Source organism: Aegilops tauschii, chromosome 2, assembly GCF_002575655.3.
Source record: "Aegilops tauschii subsp. strangulata cultivar AL8/78 chromosome 2, Aet v6.0, whole genome shotgun sequence".
In the NCBI taxonomy this organism is placed as follows: domain Eukaryota; kingdom Viridiplantae; phylum Streptophyta; class Magnoliopsida; order Poales; family Poaceae; genus Aegilops; species Aegilops tauschii.
The window spans coordinates 17,228,486-17,250,769 of NC_053036.3; the positions used below are offsets into that span (position 1 = coordinate 17,228,486).

At 42.3% G+C, this 22,284-nt stretch overlaps 1 protein-coding gene across 1 annotated transcript; it reads left to right on the forward strand.

The window, feature by feature from the left end:
- The first annotated feature begins 4,465 nt into the window (after positions 1-4,465).
- Positions 4,466-5,437, forward strand: LOC109778499 (ethylene-responsive transcription factor 1B-like). The gene is made up of 2 exons (XM_020337063.3): positions 4,466-4,909; positions 4,952-5,437. The coding sequence occupies exons 1-2, from the start codon at positions 4,466-4,468 to the stop codon at positions 5,054-5,056; spliced, it is 549 nt and encodes a 182-aa protein (XP_020192652.1). The 3' UTR covers positions 5,057-5,437.
- Positions 5,438-22,284: the final 16,847 nt, after the last annotated feature.

Genomic DNA, 22,284 nt, shown 5'->3' on the forward strand with positions numbered 1-22,284 from the left:
TATGTGACGGAGGGAGTACCCTTTATGGAGAAGGTCGGTTGTAGGCTAGCTTGCAGCTAGCTTTGGGGCGGTGCCATTTCAAGTTGGAGTACCTGGGTTTTGTGAAGTTGGTGAATTAATTACACGTGATAAACGCCCCGCAAAAAAAATTTACACGTGATAAACGCCCAACTTTTTAAAGTCAGTAGCCCCAAAAGGCCCAAAGATATATATAAGGACGATGAACAAACAACCTATAACACAACACATTGCATGAACCGAGCAAACAAACTAAAAGAAAATCAAGTGCAACTTGAAGATGACAGCACCCTACACCCTCGAGCATCATAGAATAAAGAAATATACAACTACAAAGGAGCAGACAACCCACTTTGAGGTTGATCTTGCCGGCGCCTGCTTCAGCAAACCAAGAAGACACCACACCTAGCTTTTCCCTCGCCGATCCCCTCGTCTAGGCTTGAAGCAGGCTTGGTCATGGGCAGCCTGAAAGCCCGATGGTGGGGCCAGGCCCATGCACTAGTTTTTGGCCCTTAATGCGAGCCCGAAAACTCGATAGACGACCAAACGCCTAACACTAGGATTCTTTAAGATAAAAACATAGGCACAATTATGTATATATCATGAAGATTGAACTAATGATTTCAGTAGAAAAAAATGACACTACTTGCATTTTTGGGCGGAGCTAGGCTCGGGTTTGAGATCTTAGGGTAAAGCCCGACCTGGGGTATGACCAGGACTAGCTCAAAGGAGGCGCTCACCCTAGAACTAGGAGAGGCACATGCCTCGTGGCTGCCAGGCAAAACAACTACGCGTGACCACCGTGACTCGATGATCACACCTCGTCAGCTACACTCGTGATGCCTATGGACAACCATGCCAAAAAGGATACACTAGAGGAAGAGGTCGATGAAGAATATGATGCAGAGAGGTTGAGCCAAGGCGACAAGAATCCACAAAGAGCCCCACTACCGTGGATTGGCTTAGTTACTCAACCTCAGCCATGTTACTATCATGGGAAGGGGAACCCTATCACCTTTTGCTGAGAATCGAGGAATCCAACCTACCAACGAACATGCTGAGCATGCACAAAGGCGATCACAATACAAAATAAAACAATAGAGCACACAAGACATGTCGGACCTCGACGTGGATGCCACAATTAGATGCCTATCACACTTAACACCCCCACTTCCTTCTCATGTTTCCCCAGATGGCGCCTCAAGAGGGACATGATGCCACACACCACTGTCACCTAATCCGAGACGGATAATAGGTTTTCACTGAGATCAAAGGGGGATGGGTTGGGAGAAGGGACCCCGACAGTGTCTCTAGAGAGGAAAGCGCCAAAACGACCAGGAATGTCTCTTGATTTACACCACCAAGTGTGGCCTACAACATATCCGACAATCGATGGTCACTAGTGGTTAGATCTTCCAATGAGGTGAGCTAGAGGAGGAGGAGAGAGAGAGGCCCAATCTTTAGACGCGACACTTATGGATGACACGGCAGCCCACACACAAAGACACACTCCCATCGCCGCCTCATCGTTGGCTTGACTAAGGAGATTGGCCAGTACCTGCGCAGGCCCTGCCGCTTGGACGCTACAACCAAATAAATTGAAAACCCTCTACTTGAGCTGCAGAGCGGTTGAAACCTTGTTGCCACCCTCACAGGCGGCAATGCATGCTTATTGATGGCAACCTCCGGGGCGCCGAGGGCAAAGGGAGCAAGAAAATGGCGGTAGCACGACGAAACCCTAGATGCCCTCGACGGAACTGCGGAACAAAGTCCTGAACAGTGACTTGTATTAGTTACATTATCAATCCATGGTTTACACATGTGCAATCTTGAAAATAATACCCCCATGCTGTTATTGTTTTTCCATGTGTAAATAAACCTAGAATTGCAATTTTATAGCAGTGCAAATTGCTTTAATATGTATACGATGCACGTGGGAGGAACCTAATACGGCTAGGGGTGCAAGTTTTCCTTTTTTATAGCAACCCATTAGAATTACAAGGGATAAAGCCATAAACGGACGATTCATGCCGTATTTTTGAATTTGTTGGTCAACCAGTTTTTGCTCTTTGCGTCAACCAAGACGAAGAAGGGGAGTTTCTTCTTTTTCTGACTAAGAACATTGAGATTGACTATACCTAGAGAGAGAATTCATGGAGCAAGAACAAGGAACTCAATATATATGTGCAGTCAACGGAACTTTTATAGCTGACCAACAGTTCTACATACTCCCTCCGTCCTTTGAAGAGTGTACTTCCAACTTTGTTGGAAAGTCAAACTTTTTTATGTTTGACCGTATTATACAATAATGCACAAACATTTATGTCATCAAATTAGTAGCATTAGATTCATGATAAAATATATTTTCATCATATACCTATTTAGTTTCATAAACATTGATATGTTTTTGCACAAACTCGGTCAAACATTGAGATAGTTTGAGCCTCCAACAAAGTTGGAAGTACACTCTTAAAGGACGGAGGGAGTAGATGCCTTCCAGTTGAGCAAGTAGGATATATACAAGCCCATAATAGGTAGGGTGAAATTTGCACTTCCACATAATAACGTACTCCACTTGGGGCTTAACAAATTCCAAAGTTATTCGAGTTGACTGCTGGAATCAATAATCCACCAGCAGCTGATGAGAATGTATCGATCCAGTATAGCATTGTCCGGGTGAACCTGAGAGAGATGGTACTACTAGCATCATTTAATTTGTTTTCTCCAGGGTGGTTTACGCCATCGGTGACGGCACTGCCTCGATTAGGGGCGGCCGGGAAATAGCTAGTGTCGTCAGAGCGAAAAGTTGAGGCTGCCGGCGGCGGCTGCCCAGAGCACCCCGAGCCATCTCCGAAGCTTCTTCGGTTCTCGTCGACCTCGTCTTGTCTAATTTTCAGGAGGTCTTAGTCTTGTTTAATCCACGTGAGGGTGGTTGCTTCGTGAGCCGTTGGTATAGCTGGAGTGAGAGCGACCACAGTAAAGTAGTTGTGGAATTGGCAAAACTATATTGGCATCACTCAACTGGAAGACATCTATGTAAACAAAAACTACGATGATGACTGCTTGACCTATAAATTTATTTAAATTTTAAGGAAATCACAGGTACGATGCTTCACATCATAGATCAAAAATTTACAAAGTAAGTCTTATAACTAAAAATTACAATGAAGTTTCTCAAAATCGTCTTCTCCGTGGTATCAATCTTTGCAACATGAAATACTGCCAAGGCTTTAGTAAAATGAGTGCAGTCAGATTGAAGCAACGGCACCGCCCCTCGTACATCTGCACGAACTTGACTAACATCGTAGGTTTCAGAAACCCTCTTGAGTCGCCCATTGAACAGGAAGCCATGCATGAGGATTTAATATACTTTGGACGGGGATACCTCCTAAAAGTACATGTCGTCGAACCACAAGATCTTCAATAGAACGCCAAAGCACAAGTCTGAAGTCACATTGGATCGCACCAACAAAAGCGATAAAATTACAGTGAAATTTCTCAAAATCGTCTTCTCCATGGTATCAATCTTTCTAACATGAAATACTGCCAAGGCTTTTGTAAAGTGAGTGCAATCAGATTGAAGCAACGGCACCGCCCCTCGTACATCTGCACGAACTTGACTAACTTTGTAGGTTTCAGAAACCCTCTTGAGTCGCCCATTGAACAGGAAGCCATGCATGAGGGTTTAATATACTTTGGACGGGGATACCTCCTAAAAGTACATGTCGTCGAACCACAAGATCTTCAATAGAACGCCAAAGCACAAGTCCGAAGTCACATTGGATCGCACCAACAAAAGCGATAGAAAACCCTAATATAAACTCATCAGATACATATGTCCACAAGTTCGGACACACCAAATCTGTAGACACAAACGCTCTGGCTCTGTGGCATCGCCAATAATACTTTGCATGATCATGATTAGGGGCACAATTCTCTTGTAGAATTTGGAATAGATGTTGCTGAGGAGTGGTAGAATAATGGAGTGCGTGGCTTGATGTACGCTTCATTCAACATAAACATGCATATGTGTCACGGAATCGAGGCTGGATTCAGCCTGTGTCCACCAGCAAACAAAACGGTTAGCGGGATATATATTCCAGCACCTTCGAGGGAGCTACGTCAACGCTGCTTGCTTGTCCTGCTACTCCTATTTGTCAACACAGAATTTCTTTCTAGCTAATTTGTCCGACCCTAAGGCTCCATCAGCTCTCTGACTCTACATATTAACCCACAGAGGTGAGGAAGCACACCAACGTTTCCACCGGCCGGGCGGCGATATGTACTACTGCACCGGCTGCACCGATCCTTCCTGCTCCTCAATCTCATCAATGGGCTCGTTTCCATCCGACGACTTGAGCAGCGGTGAGATGGCTGAAACTCAGCAGGCTTGGCCGCCGTCGCCCGCACCGCTCCAGCCTCTTGGAATCATTTCCAGGCCGGATGCATGGGCGCCGCTGCTAATAGTAATCCCTCCTCCAGCTCCTCCTCCTCCTCCTTCTCGTCCTTGGACTCGTTTCCCTCCGGCATGAGCAGCGGCGAGACGGTTGGCGCCGAAACGAGTCCTCGGCCCAAGAGGCCAGCCGCATCGGCTGCGCCATCGTACATCGGCATGCGCGCCCGGCCGTGGGGGCGGTTCCCGGCCGAGATCCGCGACTCAACACGGGGCGGCGCGCGGGTCTGGCTGGGCACCTTCGGCACCGCCGAGGCCGCCGCCATGGTCTACGACCAGGCGGCGCTCTCCTCGCGGGGCACGGCCACGACGGTCAACTTCCCTCTGGAGCGCGTCCAGGAGTCGCTCCATGCCCTCGGCGCCACGTCCATGGGCATGGACGGATCGCCCGTTCTCGCGCTCAAATGGCGCCACTCCAAGAGAAGAAGGCGCAGCAAGGTCGACATAGCGAATGACCTGGCGACGACCTGGATGAGGAAGATCAAGACGATGGCCGTGCAGGAGTGTCCGGCCGTGGAGCTGGAGGACCTCGGCGCCGAATACCTGGACGAGCTTCTCAGGATGACCTGTGGTACAACATACTAATAACTCTATCAACAGTACTACACATACGCGAACGGTTGGATGGTTAAAGGGACCGTGGTATCCCAGCCCACCAGGGATCAAGTCCTGATGCTCGCATTTATTTCAATGGGGGAGACGTTTCCATGAATTTTGTCCATTTCTTAGATGATTTAATGAGAAGATTTGCCTTGGTACACCCTTAATTAGCTTGCCTTCTCCTTCAATTTTTTTCTTAAAAAAGGAACAATGTTTTATTAACTCGTACAAATACCTTAAGCATACACCCTGCATGAGTAGTATTCATGCACAAAACATAAACCCACAAAAAAAAGAGGAAGAAGACAAAAAACATGACATTCACAAGTCCCGCAAATTGCAACATGCAACAACCATTGACATTAACGACTATGAACGACAACATACGAACGACAAGAAATGTGCTTCAACAAAGAGGCCTTCAAGAAGGGAATAATTTGCTTTCGGCGGCGTCGCCAGATCCATGCATGGGAAGCTAGATTTTGGGTTTCCCTGAAGAAGTATGTGCAAACTCTAGAGAATGCCTACTACAAGGGAATAGTGGAAAACACCACCAATGCAGGTCAGATCTAGAGTTTCCAAGCTGGGGTACGTACGAGACCCTATGCTTAAGAGCACTACCAAACTTAAGTCACAATGTATTGTCACCCTCACTTTTAGATGAAGTTGTCATTTATACAGCCCACAAGTCTGACTGTCATGCCTCGGTATTCATACCTCATACACACGCACGTACCTGATGTAGACATTGCCATACAACAGGACATACCACAGATGCGAGGAGCAAAACGGAGCATGTCAGTGATTGGATGCAACTTACAAACATAAAGGCGCTAGTGCCGCCAAGAGCCCACATGGCGCCATTCAACAGCCTTGCCCCGTCTTGATCGAAGTCACCCCGCGGTAGCTCACGACACGACGTTGATCATTCATGCTGGCAAAATTGACAAGGAGGCCTCGTCAGGCCCCACCACCCGTCATCCCCACTCGCAAAATCCAACTTCTACCACATGCCTCATATCCATCATCATCGTGCACAAAACCAAGTATCCATGTGCCTCACACACGTTGACCCATGACTGTCGCACACCTTGTGTCCACCGTTAATGTGCCACTCTCGCCACCATTGCACGACCAGGCGCCACAACTCAAGATCTAGGGCGATTGTTAACACCCATGTAGGCTAGTTCAGACGGGGCCGACCTTCATCATCGACCAATCACTACCGCATGTGCCACGAACACTTCTGCTGCCACCTCGTTGCTGCCCCATAAATGGTGGAGATAGCAGACCACCTACAACTGCAACATAGCCCCTCAGTGTGGCATGAAGTTCTCTCTTGGTGCCACTATACTGCTACATTACCACGATGAGATGAGGATTTTCTCGACTAGTGGCTACTTCAACCCAACTAGCTCCTATCGGCCTCGAGAAAGGTCTAACTTCCCTCACCTAGTGGCTTTGGAATCATCAAAACAATTGCGTCTTCAATGGCGAGCGCCCTTAGGAGGATCACCTCGCGCATATCATCCAATTGGAGGTGCATTTCTGGGCAAGAGCAGATGCAAAAGGGAATGATTGTCCTTCTGGTAGGGTCTTTGACTTTACTTTTTTGGGCCAAGAAACCTCTTCGATCCAGTCTTCGGTTGCGTTCACAGTGTGTTGCCTGTTATGCGTAGTGGTGGTGTAGTGCCGGCTAAATCTAAAATTTTATTTCTTTCAGTGAAAAGATATTCATGCCTTTTGCATATCTGAATTCCAAAATCAGATATCTCACTTGGAATATGGCACCGACAACAGTAAGCTTAATAAGCGACTCGAAATGCGGCCTGCGTACCCCGAGGGGACAATTCGAACTTTTATAACCATCAAAAGGACTGTAGAGAGACGGTCGGGTAAAGGTTAACTCAGAAGTTACTAACCTGGTAGATACCTTTCGGGCAACCACCTCTTAATTTCGTGTACTGGCGAAGCTTGTGGATGAATCATGTTGAACTAGAAGAGGTACATCACTTAGGGCATGGATTGAGCAAGTCGAGAGAAGAGTCCCTAGGGACTCCTGGGGCCCGCATCCTGCTGTGCCAAAGTAGTTAGGTTTTCTATGTGAAGGACATGTCTACCAAGCCGAGAAAAAGAAAATATAACGAAGCGAATACATCATACGATGAGACAAAGCGCCACATAGTTCTTTCAGGGAAAAGAAACATCGTGGGAGTGGATGACAAGACAGACATGTCAGAAGATTATGAAAAGTTTCATGAAATTGCTCCCTTCAAAGTGAATATTGACCCGAGCATCTAGTTAAATGATGAAGATTGTCCATGGTTACGGCGCAAAGGGACACACACGAAGAAAAAGTTTTACATCCAAAGATCCCACTCTGGGATGTGACAGGCTTCACTGTCATCGCTTTCTTCTCTAGTGAGTTTCTGGACTTATATATCTGGAAAGTCCCACTTTGGAAAAACCGGAGGGAATCATTGTAATAGTTAGGGTTCTTATGTGTTTTGGCATTTGAAACGTGTACTTATGTGCTTCGGACAAATTTCATCAACTTTCAACCCTTTCTGACTTCATTGGCTATTTTTCATGCATTTACTGATTTTTTTAGCTAAATGACCCTGAAATTGAAAAGCACTACAAATAAACTCTGAAAAGGTTGAAAGTTGGCATGGTGTCATCATTTCACCCACATAGCATGTGCAAAAAAATTGAGAGGGTTACGGCAAAAACAGGATGCACTTCGTTTGCAAAATGGACAATCTCTTTCAAAGTATCAGGGTTTCGGACGAAAGCTCATCTGTTACAAAGGCATTTCATTTTTTTAACTTATTTCAACTTCAGACATTTTCTGTGTTCAGTATGCACCATTCACAGCCACGTCATCAATTTTCAACCCTACCTGACTTCATTTGCTATTTTTCGTGCATTTACTGATTTTTTTGAGTTAAATGACCCTGAAATTGAAAAGCACTATAAATGAACTCTGAAAAGGTTGAAAGTTGGCATGGTATCATCATTTCACCAACATAGATGTGCAAAAAAGTTGAGAGGGTTATGGCAAAAACAGGATGCACTTCGTGTACAAAATGGACAATCTCTTTCGATGTATCATGGTTTTGGGCTAAAACTCATCTGTTACAAACGCATTTCCTTTTTTCAAACTTATTTCAAGTCCAGACTTTTTGTGCATTTAGTATGCACCATTCGAAGCCACGTCATCAATTTTCAACCCTTTCTGACTTCATTTGGTATTTTTCATGCATTTACTGATTTTATTGAGCTAAATGACCCTGAAATTGAAAAGCACTACAAATGAACACTGAAAAGGTTGAAAGTTGGCATGGTATCATCATTTCATCCACATAGCATGTGCAAAAAAGTTGAGAGGGTTACGGCAAAAACTGGATGCACTTCGTGTACAAAATGGACAATCTCTTTCGAAGTATCAGGGTTTTGAACAAAAACTCATCTGTTACAAAGGCGTTTCATTTTTTTAAACTTATTTCAACTCCAGACCTTTTGTGCGTTCAGTATGCACCATTCAAAGCCACGTCATCAATTTTCAACCCTCTGACTTCATTTGGTATTTTTCATGCATTTACTGATTTTATTGAGCTAAATGACCCTGAAATTGAAAAGCACTACAAATGAACACTGAAAAGGTTGAAAGTTGGCATGGTATCATCATTTCATCCACATAGCATGTGCAAAAAAGTTGAGAGGGTTACGACAAAAACAGGATGCACTTCGTATACAAAATGGACAATTTCTTTTGAAGTATCAGGGTTTCGGACGAAAACTCATCTGTTACAAAGGAATTTCATTTTTTTAAATAACTTAAGTATTACCAAATTGAATATAATGATAAAACACAGTAATATTAAACAGAAAAAAATAATCACTAAAAAATCTATTTTTAAAGTAAAGTTATTCACAAACTAGTAATTCACACAAATTTCAAATAATTCAAATTTAAGCTATTCAAATTTGAAAACTACTGACACTAACAGAACATTTATATTTTTTTTACCTAAAGTAAAAAGATTCACAAACAAACTCTAAATAAAGCAAAAAACAACTCAGAAATAAAATAAAATAAATAAAGTAGAAAAGAAAAAATTGATTAAAAAAAGCTCGCCTACTGGACCACAACGGCATGCATACGACTAGAAACCCAACATGTAGTTGGGCCAGGAGGCAGGCCTGTAAGGCCCTGTAGGCCCACCAGGGCATCGAAGCAGATGTAGGCCCAGAAGGCCTGCATTAGAGAGGAGTTCAATGCAGTGCCCGCGCCGGGGCTTATAAACAGGTCGAGGCGCCCCTCAACTAGCAAGGTGGGACTAAACATCCACCGTAGTGCGTTGTGGCAGGAACGGGTCTTTAGTCCCGGTTGGTGGCTCCAACCGCGACTAAAGACCCCCCCCCCTTAGTCGTCTTGATAACCCACAAGTATAGGGGACCAGTTGTAGCCTTTCTCGATAAATAAGAGTGTCAAATCGAACGGGGAGCTAAAGTTAGGATTTGTATTCCCTTCAAGTTCTATTGACCACCGATACAACTCTACGCGCACTTAATGTTCGCTTTACCTAGAACAAGTATACATGAAACTAGAAATACTTTGTAGGTGTTGTTGGATAGGTTTGCAAGATAATAAAGAGCACGTAAATAAAAGCTAGGGGCTGATTAGATAAAGAAACAGCTAAGTTAGTTTTAGTAGAGAGCTTTTTGTCACAAGAAACTTATTTGTCCCTAGGCAATCGATAACTAGACCGGCAATCATTATTGCAATTTCATATGAGGGAGAGGCATAAGCTAACATACTTTCTCTTCTTGGATCATATACACTTATAACTGGAACTCTAGCAAGCATCTGCAACTACTAAAGATCATTAAGGTAAAACCCAACCATAGCATTATAAGGTATCGAGTCCTCTTTATTCCCATACGCCATAACCCATTTATCCGTGTTTGTGTTTCTATCACTCACACAACGCAGACAATATGCAAACCATGAACATATTGCAAACCCTACAGAGGGGATCCCTCACGCTTGCGCGACACGGAGAGCATCGTAGGAAAACACCAATAATAAAACATGCAACTCAAACCAATCACGATCATCAATCAACCCATAGGACAAAACGGATCTACTCAAACATCATAGGATAGCCATACATCATTGGGAAATAATATATAGCATTGAGAACCATGTTTAAGTAGAGATTGCAGCGGGTAAAAGAGAGGTTGCACCGCTGCATAGAGGGGGAGAGATTTGGTGATGACGGTGAAGAAGTTATTGGTGTAGATCACCGTCACGATGATGGCCCGGGCGGCATTCCGGTGCCACCGGGAGAGAGGGGGAGAGAGCCCCTCCTTCTTCTTCTTTCTCTACCTCCCCCCTAGATAGTAGAACGGTTTCCCCTCTGATCCATGGCCTCCATGGCGCGGAGGGGCGGGAGCCCCTCCAAGATTGGATCTATCTCTCTGTTTCCTTCTGTTTCTGCCCACCCCGATTCTGGCCTTTCACCGTTTCTTAAATTTCCGGAGATCCGTAACTCCGATTGGGATGAAATTTTAACACGATTTTTATCCGGATATTAGCTTTCTTGCGGCGGAAGAAGGGAACCAACCACCTTACGGGGTGGCCACAAGGACCCAGGGCGTGCCCTACCCGTTGGGGCGCGCCCCCCTGCCTTGTCGCCGCCTCGGGCATTGTCTCGCGTTGATTCTTTTTCCCAAAAATCACATATATGCCAAAAAAATCTCAGTAAGTTTTTATCGCGTTTGGACTCCTTTTGATATGGATTTTCTGCAAAACAAACATGCAACTGGCACTGGGCACTGGATCAATATGTTAGTCCAAGAAAATAGTATAAAAAGTTGCCAAAAGTATGTAAAAGTTGTAGAATATTAGCATGGAACAATAAAAAATTATAGATACGATGGAGACGTATTAGCATCCCCAAGCTTAATTCCTGCTCGTCCTCGAGTAGGTAAATGATAATTTTTTTATGTGGATTGCTACCTAGCATAATCTTGATCATATAATCTAATCATTACATGAATATTAAGACATGAGTGATTCTAAGTAATAGTCTATCATTTGACATAAAGACAATAATACTTCAAGCTTGCTAATGAAGCAATCCTGTCTTCTCAAAATAACATGGCCAAAGAAAGTTTTCCCTACAAAATGATATAGTCTGGCTATGCTCCATCTTCACCACACAAAGTATTTCATCATGCACAACCCCGATGACAAGCCAAGCAGTTGTTTCATACTTTTAATGTTCTCAAGCCTTTTCAACTTTCACGCAATACATGAGTGTGAGCCATGGATATAGCACTATAGGTGGAATAGAAGGTGGTTGTGAGGAGAAGACAAAAAAGGGAGAAAGTCTCACATCAACTAGGCAAATTAATGGGCTATGAGATGCCCATCAATCGATATCGATGCAAGTGAGTAGGGATTGCCATGCAACGGATGCACTAGAGCTATAAGTGTATGAAAGTTCAAACTGAAAACTAAGTGGGTGTGCATCCAACTTGCTTGCTCATTAAGACCTCGGGCATTTGAGGAAGCCCGTCACCGAAATGTACAAGCGAAGTTCTATGATGAAAAATTCCCACTAGTATATGAAAGTGACAACATAGGAGACCCTCTCTATGAAGAACATGGTGCTACTTTGAAGCACAAGTGTGGTAAAAGGATAGTAGCATTGCCCCTTCTCTCCTTTTCTCTCATTTTTTCGTTTTTGTTTTTGTTTTTTGGGGCCCTCTCTTTCTTTTGACCACCTTTTTTATTTTTGTCCGGAATCTCATCCCAACTTGTGGGGGAATCACAATCTCAATCATCCTTTCCTCACTGGGGCAATGCCCTAATAATGATAATCATCACACTTTATTTACTTATAACTCAAGAATTACAACTCGATACTTAGAACAAAATGTATGACTCTATATGAATGCCTCTGCCAGTGTACCGTGATAACCCACAAGTATAGGGGATCGCAACAGTTTTCGAGGGTAGAGTATTCAACCCAAATTTATTAATTTGACACAAGGGGAGCCAAAGAATATTCTCAAGTATTAGAGGTTGAGTTGTCAATTCAACCACACCTGGATAACTTAGTATATGCAGCAAAGTAGTATGGTAGTAACGGTAACGGTGGCAAAAGTAACAATAACATTTTTGTAGTAATTGTAAAAGTAGCAACGGTAAAGTAAATAAGCAAAGCACAATATGTGAATAGCTCGTAGGCATTGGATCAGTGATGGATAATTATGTCGGATGCGATTCCTCATGTAATAGTTATAACATAGGGTGACACCGAACTAGCTCCAGTTCATCAATGTAATGTAGGCATGTATTCCGAATATAGTCATACGTGCTTATGGAAAAGAACTCGCATGACATCTTTTGTCCTACCCACCCATGGCAGCGGGGTCCTAATGGAAACTAATGGATATTAAGGCCTCCTTTTAATAGAGTACCAGACCAAAGCATTAACACCTAGTGAATACATGAACTCCTCAAACTACAGTCATCACCGAGAAGTATGCCGATTATTGTCACTTCGGGGTTGTCGGATCATAACACATAATAGGTGACTATATACTTGCAAGATAGGATCAAGAACTCACATATATTCATGACAACATAATAGGTTCAGATCTGAAATCATGGCACTCGGGCCCTTGTGACAAGCATTAAGAATAGCAAAGTCATAGCAACATCAATCTCAGAACATAGTGGATACTAGGGATCAAACCCTAACAAAACTAACTTGATTACATGGTAAATCTCATCCAACCCATCACCGTCCAGCAAGCCTCCGATGGAATTACTCATGCACGGCGTGAGCATCATGAAATCGGTGATGGACGATGGTGGATGATGACGACGGCGATGAATCCCCCTCTCCGGAGCCCCGAATGGACTCCAGATCAGCCCTCCCGAGAGATATTAGGGCTTGTCGGCGGCTCCGTATCGTAAAACGCGATGAAACTTTCTCTCTGATTTTTTTCTCTGCGAAAGCAAATATATGGAGTTGGAGTTGAGGTCGGTGGACGTACAGGGGGCCCACGAGGCAGGGGGCGCGCCCAGGGGGAGGGGGCGCGCCCCCCACCCTCGTTGATAGGGTGTGGGCCCCCTAACGCTGATTCTTTCGCCAGTATTTTTTATTAATTCTGAAAAGTTGCTCCGTGGATTTTCAGGTCATTCCGAGAACTTCTATTTCTGCACAAAAATAACACCATGGCAGTTCTGCTGAAAACAGCGTCAGTCCGGGTTAGTTCCATTCAAATCTTGCAAGTTAGAGTCCAAAACAAGGGCCAAAGTGTTTGGAAAAGTAGATACGACAGAGACGTATCAACTCCCCCAAGATTAAACTTTGCTTGTCCTCATGCAATTCAGTTGACAAGCGGAAAGTGATAAAGAAAAACTTTTACAAACTCTGTTTGCTCTTGTTGTTGTAAATATGTAAAGCCAGCATTCAAGTTTTCAGCAAAGATTATGAACTAACCATATTCACAATAACACTTAGGTCTCATGTTTACTCATATCAATGACATAATCAACTAGCGAGCAATAATAATAAATCTCGGATGACAACACTTTCTCAAAACAATCATAATATGATATAACAAGACGGTATCACGCTAGCCCTTTCTGAGACCGCAAAACATAAATGCAGAGCACCTTGAAAGATCAAGGACTGACTAAACATTGTAATTCATGGTAAAAGAGATCCAGTCATAGTCATACCCAATATAAACTAATAGTAATGCATGCAAATGACAGCGGTGCTGTCCAGCGGGTGCCTTTTAATAAGAGGGTGATGACTCAACATAAAAGTAAATAGATAGGCCCTTCGCAGAGGGAAGCAGGGATTTGTAGAGGTGCCAGAGCTCGATTTTGAAATAGAGATGAATAACATTTTGAGCGGTATACTTTCACTGTCAACGTAACAACTATGAGATCTTGATATCTTCCATGCTACACACATTATAGGCGGTTCCCAAACAGAATGGTAAAGTTTATACTCCCCCACCACCAACAAGCATCAATCCATGGCTTGCCCGAAACAACGGGTGCCTCCAACTAGCAACAATCCTGGGGGAGTTTTGTTTAATTATTTTGATTTGAGTTGATCTTTTGATCATGGGACTGGGCATCCCGGTTACCAGCCATTTTCTCGTGAATGAGGAGCGGAGTCCACTCCTCTTGAGAATAACCCACCTAGCATGGAAGATACAGACAGCCCTAGTTGATACATGAGCTGCTCGAGCATACAAAACAGAATTTCATTTGAAGGTTTGGAGTTTGGCACATACAAACTTACTTGGAACGGCAGGTATATACCACATATAGGAAGGTATGGTGGACTCATATGAAATAACTTTGGGGTTTAAGGAGTTTGGATGCACAAGCAGTATTCCCGCTTAGTACAAGGTGAAGGCTAGCAAGAGACTGGGAAGCGACCAACTGAGAGAGCGAGAACAGTCATGAACATGCATTAAAATTAATCAACACCGAGTGCAAGCATGAGTAGGATATAATCCACCATGAACATAAATATCATGAAGGCTATGTTGATTTTGTTTCAAATACATGCGTGAACATGTGCCAAGTCGAGTCACTCGAATCATTCAAAGGAGGATACCACCCTATCATACCATATGACAACCATTTTAATAGCATGTTGGCTCGCAAGGTAAACCATTATAAACTCCTAGCTAATTAAGCATGGCATAAGCAACTATAATCTCTAACTGTCATTGCAAACATGTTTATTCATAATAGGTTGAATCAGGAACGATGAATTAATCATATTTACTAAAACAAGATAGGTCGAGTTCATACCAGCTTCTCTCATCTCAATCAGTTCATCATATATCGTCATTATTTCCTTTCACTTGCACGACCGAACGGTGTGTATAATAATAATAGTGCACGTGCATTGGACTAAGCTGAAATCTGCAAGCATTCAATTCAAGGGAGAAGACAAGGCAATGTGGGCTCTTGGTTAAATCCACAATTGTGCAAATGAGAGCCACTAAGCATTTTCATTATGGTCTTCTCCTCCCGACCCCCAAAAGAAAGAAAAGAAATAAAACTATTTACACGGGAAAGCTCCCAACAAGCAAAAGAAGAACGAGAAATCTTTTTGGGTTTTCTTTTAATTACTACTACAAGCATGGAGAGTAAACTAACTAATTTTTTTGTTTTTCTTAAGGTTTATCAAACACCCAAGAAGAAAGCTAGAAAGAGAAATTAAACTAGCATGGATAGTACAATGAAAACGTATGAGCACCGACAACTAGAATGAGTGTGTGAACATGAATGTAATGTCGGTGAGAAATACGTACTCCCCCAAGCTTAGGCTTTTGGCCTAAGTTGGTCTATGGCCATGGGTAGCCTGACTGATATCCGAAGTTGTAACTGGGGTCGTACTGAGATGCAGCAGCCATTGCCTCCTGAGCTGCAGCATGGCGGCGAGCTGCCTCCGTCCTCCTCTCGTACTCGGTTGCCTCCTCCCTGGTGATAACATATCTTCCTTTTGCCTGATAATCAAAGAGGGCAGGAGCCGGGAGAGTAATATGGACAGCGTGACATTTGTCAAAGATTAGTCGATACTGGAGGAATTGTTCATTCCTTCCAAGAAAATGATGACTAACCATAGCATTATAATCTAAATAAGTGGGAGGCAACTCCCTATCATCTTCATGTACATGTATACCAAGATAATTAGCCACACGGGTCGCATAAATCCCTCCAAACAAATCTCCAACTAAACCATTATTATGCATCCTACATGCAACAATTGCCCCCAAGTTGTATTGTTTATCACCTAATACAGCACTCTTGAGAACACAAAGATCAGGAACATACATGTGACATGCTTCATCCTTACCGTTAATGCATCTACCAATGAAGAGAGCAAAATAATGTATAGCAGGGAAATGAATGCTCCCTATGGTAGCTTGTGATATTTCTCTAGATTCTCCCACAGTGATACTAGCAAGAAAATCTTTATATTCAGATTTACGGGGTTCATTAACATTGCCCCACTGCGGGAGTTTGCAAGCAGTAGTGAAATCTTCTAGGTCCATGGTATATGATTTATCATAAATATCAAACAGGACACTTGGAGAATTATGCGAAGATGAAAATTTAAGCCTTCTCATAAATGAATCAGTCAAATAGTAGTACTGAGGACACTTATCTTGCATGAAGTCCTCAAGATCGGCATTACGCACATATGCATCAAATTCATCCTTGATGCGTGCATTAACCATAAACTCTTTTGACGGCCATTCACAAGGCCGCACGTCAGCTTCCCTTGGTGGTTCATCGTCCGGTTCACGAGTTGCGAACCTGTGTCCTTTCTTTCTTGAAGAACCACCTTGGTACATTTTCCTGGACATATTTCTTCCTCTGAAAAATTTCTGACATTTTTAGTAACTCAAAATAAAAGTGAATCAAACTCAACAAAACTGATAGCAACTACTCCCACAAGTGCCTAGAGCCTATATCATGCATTAGAATTACTTGGGACCATATAAATTTGACATGCAAGCTCAAGAACAGGGTCACCTAGGCAGCAAAAATTTGCAATGAATAAAGCACTAGAACAAAAACTAATTAATTGGACCATTGGAGGAGTCACATACCAAAGAACAATCTCCCAAAGCAGTTTTGTGAATGGAGCTTTGAGCAAGGAGATTGAAAATCGCAGCAAAATGAGCTAGAACTCGTGCTTGAGCTGGATGGTGATTTTTTTGGGAGGAAGAAGAAGTGTGTGGGTGCAGGAATAAGTGGAGGGGGCCACCATGGGCCCACGAGGCAGGGGGGCGCGCCCTGGACCCTCATGGCCAGGTGCCAGCTCCCCCTGCTGTGTTCTCAGTGCCAAATATTCTAAAATATTCCAGAAAAAATCATACTAAATTTGGAGGGCATTTGGAGAACTTTTATTTTCGGGATATTTTTTTATTGCATGGGTAATTCAGAAAACAAACAGAAAAATACTATTTTTACTTTATGTAATCTAAATGACAAAAAATAAAAGGAGGGTACAGAAGGTTGTGCCTTCTAACTTCATCCATCTCATGCTCATCAAAAGGATCCACTAACAAGGTTGATCAAGTCTTGTTAACAAACTCATTCCGAATAACATGGAACCGGAGAAATTTCGAATAACACTAGGTTACCTCAACGGGGATATGAACATCCCCAATAATAAAATTATCATATTTCTTCTTGACAGTAGGAAGAGGAAATTCGAAACCTCCAATAATAATAGTTGAAATTTTTCCAATAGAATTGATGCTATGAACTTGAGGTTGTTTCCTCGGAAAGTGTCCCGTATGCTCATTACCATTAATATGTGCTACGTCTTGAGCTTGCGTTGGTTTTCCTTGAAGAGGAAAGGGTGATGCAGCACAGTAGCGTAAGTATTTCCCTCAGTTTTTGAGAACCAAGGTATCAATCCAGTAGGAGGCTCCTCAAAAGTCCCACGCACCTACACAAACAAACAAAGAACTCGCAACCAACGCAATAAAGGGGTTGTCAATCCCTTCATGGCCACTTGCGGAAGTGAGATCTGATAGAGATAATATGATAAGATAAATATATTTTTGGTATTTTATAATATAGATTGGAAAATTAAAGATGCGAATAAAAGTACATAGCAAACTTATATGATAAAAGATAGACCCGGGGGCCATAGGTTTCACTATAGCATAAGTATTACGGTGGGTGAACAAATTACTATCGAGCAATTGATAGAAAAGCGAATAATTATGACATTATCTAGGTATGATCATGTATATAGGCATCATGTCCGTGACAAGTAGACCGAAACGATTCTGCATCTACTACTATTACTCCACACATCGACCGCTATCCAGCATGCATCTAGAGTATTAAGTTCATAAAGAACAGAGTAACGCATTAAGAAAGATGACATGATGTAGAGGGATAAACTCATGCAATATGATATAAACCCCATCTTTTTATCCTCGATGGCAACAATACAATATGTTCCTTGCTGCCCCTGCTGTCACTGAGAAAGGACACCGCAAGATTGAACCCAAAGCTAAGCACTTCTCCCATTGCAAGAAAGATCAATCTAGTAGGCCAAACCAAACTGTTAATTCGAAGAGACTTGCAAAGATAACTTAATCACACATAAAAGAATTCAGAGGAGATTCAAATATTTCTCATAGATAAACTTGATCATAGACCCACAATTCACCGGATCTCGACAAACACACCGCAAAAAGAGTTACATCGAATAGATCTCCAAGAAGATCGAGGAGAACTTTGTATTGAGATTCAAAGAGAGAGAAGAAGCCATCTAGCTAATAACTATGGACCCGAAGGTCTGTGGTAAACTACTCACAACTCATCGGAAGGGCTATGGTGTTGATGTAGAAGCCCTCCGTGGTCGATTCCCCCTCGGCGGAGCGCCGGCGAAGGCTCCAAGATGGGATCTCGCGGATACAGAAGGTTACGGTGGTGGAAATAGTTTTTCGTGGTCGCCTCTGATGTTTTCGGGGTACGTGGGTATATATAGGAGGAAGAAGTAGGTCGGTGGACGCCCGAGGGGCCCACGAGACAGGGGGCGCGCCCAGTAAGGGAGGGCGCGCCCTCCACCCTCGTGGCCGCCTCGATTGCTTCTTGACGTGCACTCCAAGTCCTCTAGATCACATTCGTTCCAAAAATCACGCTCCCAAAGGTTTGATTCTGTTTGGACTCCGTTTGATATTCCTTTTCTTCGAAATACTGAAATAGGCAAAAAACAGCAATACGGGTTGGGCCTCCGGTTAGTAGGTTACTCCCAAAAATGATATAAATATGTAAAGTAAAGCCCATAAACATCCAAAACAAGTAATATAATAGCATGGAACAATCAAACATTATAGATACGTTGGAGACGTATCAATATGAAAAGTGACATTGCCTTTGTTGCAATCAATAACAGCCCCTGCAGTATTAAAAAAGGGCCTACCAAGGATAATCGACATACTATCGTCCTCGGGAATGTTAAGAATAACAAAGTCCGTTAAAATAGTAACATTTGCAGCCACAACAGGCACATCCTCACAAATACCGACAGGTATAGCAGTTGATTTATCGACCATTTGCAAAGATATTTTAGTAGGTGTCAACTTATTCAATTCAAGTCTACGATATAAAGAGAGAGGCATAACACTAACACCGGCTCCAAGATCACATAAAGCAGTCTTAACATAGTTTCTTTTAATGGAGCATGGTATAGTTGGTACTCCTGGATCTCCAAGTTTCTTTGGTATTCCACCCTTAAAAGTATAATTAGCAAGCATGGTGGAAATTTCAGCTTCCGGTATCTTTCTTTTATTTGTAATAATATCTTTCATGTATTTAGCATAAGGGTTCACTTTAAGCATATCAGTTAAGCGCATACGTAAGAAGATAGGTCTAATCATTTCAGCAAAGCGCTCAAAATCCTCATCATCCTTTTTCTTGGATGGCTGAGGAGGAAAAGGCATGGGTTTCTGAACCCATGGTTCTCTTTATTTACCGTGCTTCCTAGCAACAAAATCTCTCTTACCATAACGTTGATTCTTTGATTGTGGACTATCAAGATCAACGGCAGGTTCAATCTCTACATCATTATTATTACTAGGTTGAGCATCATCATGAACATTATCATTAACATTATCACTAGGTTCATGTTCATCACCAGATTGTGTTTCACCATCAGAAATAGAAATATCATTGGGATTCTCAGGTGTGTCTACAACAGGTTCACTAGAAGCATGCAAAGTCCTATCATTTTTCTTTTTCTTTCTTTTAGAAGAACTAGGTGCATCTAAATTATTTCTCTGAGAGTCTTGCTCAATTCTCTTAGGGTGGCCTTCAGGATACAATGGTTCCTGAGTCATTTTACCCGTTCTAGTAGCCACTCTAACAGCAAAATCATGTTTATTATTTAATTCATCGAGCAAATCACTTTGAGCTTTAAGTACTTGTTTTGCTTGAGTGGTAACCATGGAAGCATATTTACTAATGAGTTTAAGTTCACCTTTAACTCTAGCCATATAATCACTCAAGCGTCCAATCATGTAAGCATTACTCTTTAATTCTCTACCAACATAAGCATTGAAATTTTCTTGTCTAGCCATAAAGTCATTAGATTCATCCAAGCATTGGCTAGCAAACTTAGTAGATGGGATTTCAACTTTATCATATCTATAGAGAGAATTTACCTTTACTACCTGTGTTGGGTTATCAAGACCATGTGTTTCTTCGATAGGTGGTATATTAAGACCATGTATTTCTTCAACAGGAGGTAAATTCTTAACATCTTCAGCTTTAATACCTTTTTCTTTTATAGATTTCTTTGCCTCTTGCATATCTTCAGGACTGAGAAATAGAACACCTCTCTTCTTCGGAGTTGGTTTAGGAGTTGGCTCAATTGGCTCAGGAATTGGCTCAGAAAGAGTCCAATTATTTTCATTAGTCAACATATTATTCAATAGCAATTCAGCTTGATCGACTGTTCTTTCCCTGAAAACACAACCAGCACAACTATCCAAGTTGTCCTTGGAAGCATCGATTAGTCCATTATAAAAGATATCAAGTATTTCATTTTTCTTAAGAGGATGATCAGGCAAAGCATTAAGTAATCGGAGAAGCCTCCCCCAAGCTTGTGGGAGACTCTCTTCTTCAATTTGCACAAAATTATATATTTCCCTTAAAGTAGCTTGCTTCTTATGAGCGGGGAAATATTTAGCAGAGAAGTAATAAATCATATCCTGGGGACTACGCACACAACCAGGATCAAGAGAATTAAACCAATTTTTAGCATCACCCTTTAATGAGAACGGAAATATCTTAAGGATATAGTAGTAGCGAGATTTCTCATCATTCGTGAACAGGGTGGCTATATCATTTAACTTAGTAAGATGTGCCACAATAGTTTTAGATTCATAGCCATAAAAAGGATCAGATTCAACGAAGGTAATTATCTCAGGATCAACAGAGAATTCATAATCCTTATCAGTAACGAAGATAGGTGAAGTAGCAAAAGCAGGGTCATATTTCATTCTAGCATTTAGAGATTTCTATTTCAGTTTAGCTAATAACTTCTTAAGATTAGATCTATCATTGCAAGCAAGAATATCTCTAGTAGTTTCTTCATCCATAACATAACCCTCAGGAACAACAGGCAATTCATACTTAGGGGGAGATCCTTCATCATCACTATCCTCAATAATATCAGTTTCAATAATTTCATTCTCTCTAACCCTAGCAAGTTGTTCATCAAGAAATTCACCTAATGGCACAGTAGTATCAAGCATAGAAGTAGTTTCATCATAAGTATCATGCATAGCAGAAGTGGCATCATCAATAACACGCGACATATCAGAATTCATAGCAGAAGCAGGTTTAGGTATCGCAAGCTTACTCATAACAGCAGGAGAATCAAGTGCAGAGCTAGATGGCAGTTCCTTACCACCCCTCGTAGTTGAGGGATAAATCTTAGTTCTTTCGTCTTTCAAGTTCCTCATAGTGATCAGCAGATATAAATCCCAAGTGACTCAAAGAATAGAGCTATGCTCCCCGGCAACGGTGCCAGAAAATAGTCTTGATAACCCACAAGTATAGGGGATCGCAACAGTTTTCGAGGGTAGAGCATTCAACCCAAATTTATTGATTCAACACAAGGGGAGCCAAAGAATATTCTCAAGTATTAGCAGTTGAGTTGTCAATTCAACCACACCTGGATAACTTAGTATCTGCAGCAAAGTATTTAATAGCAAAGTAGTATGGGAGTAACGGTAACGGTGGGAAAAGTAACAATAGCAGTTTTGTAGTAATTGTAACAGTAGCAACGATAAAGTAAATAAGCAAAGCACAATATGTGAAAAGCTCGTAGGCATTGGATTAGTGATGGATAATTATGTCGGATGCGATTCCTCATGTAATAGTTATAACATAGGGTGACACAGAACTAGCTCCAGTTCATCTATGTAATGTAGGCATGTATTCCGAATATAGTCATACATGCTTATGGAAAAGAACTTGCATGACATCTTTTGTCCTACCCTCCCGTGGCAGCGGGGTCCTAATGGAAACTAAGGGATATTAAGGCCTCCTTTTAATAGAGTACCGGACCAAAGCATTAACACATAGTGAATACATGAACTCCTCAAACTAC

Excerpts from the sequence above, each read along its gene's own strand:
- LOC109778499 (XM_020337063.3), top strand. The coding sequence starts at position 4,466 with ATGGGCGCCGCTGCTAATAGTAATCCCTCCTCCAGCTCCTCCTCCTCC. Across the intron at positions 4,910-4,951 it reads AGAGAAGAAGGCGCAGCAAG|ATCAAGACGATGGCCGTGCA; the intron begins GTCGACATAGCG and ends TGGATGAGGAAG.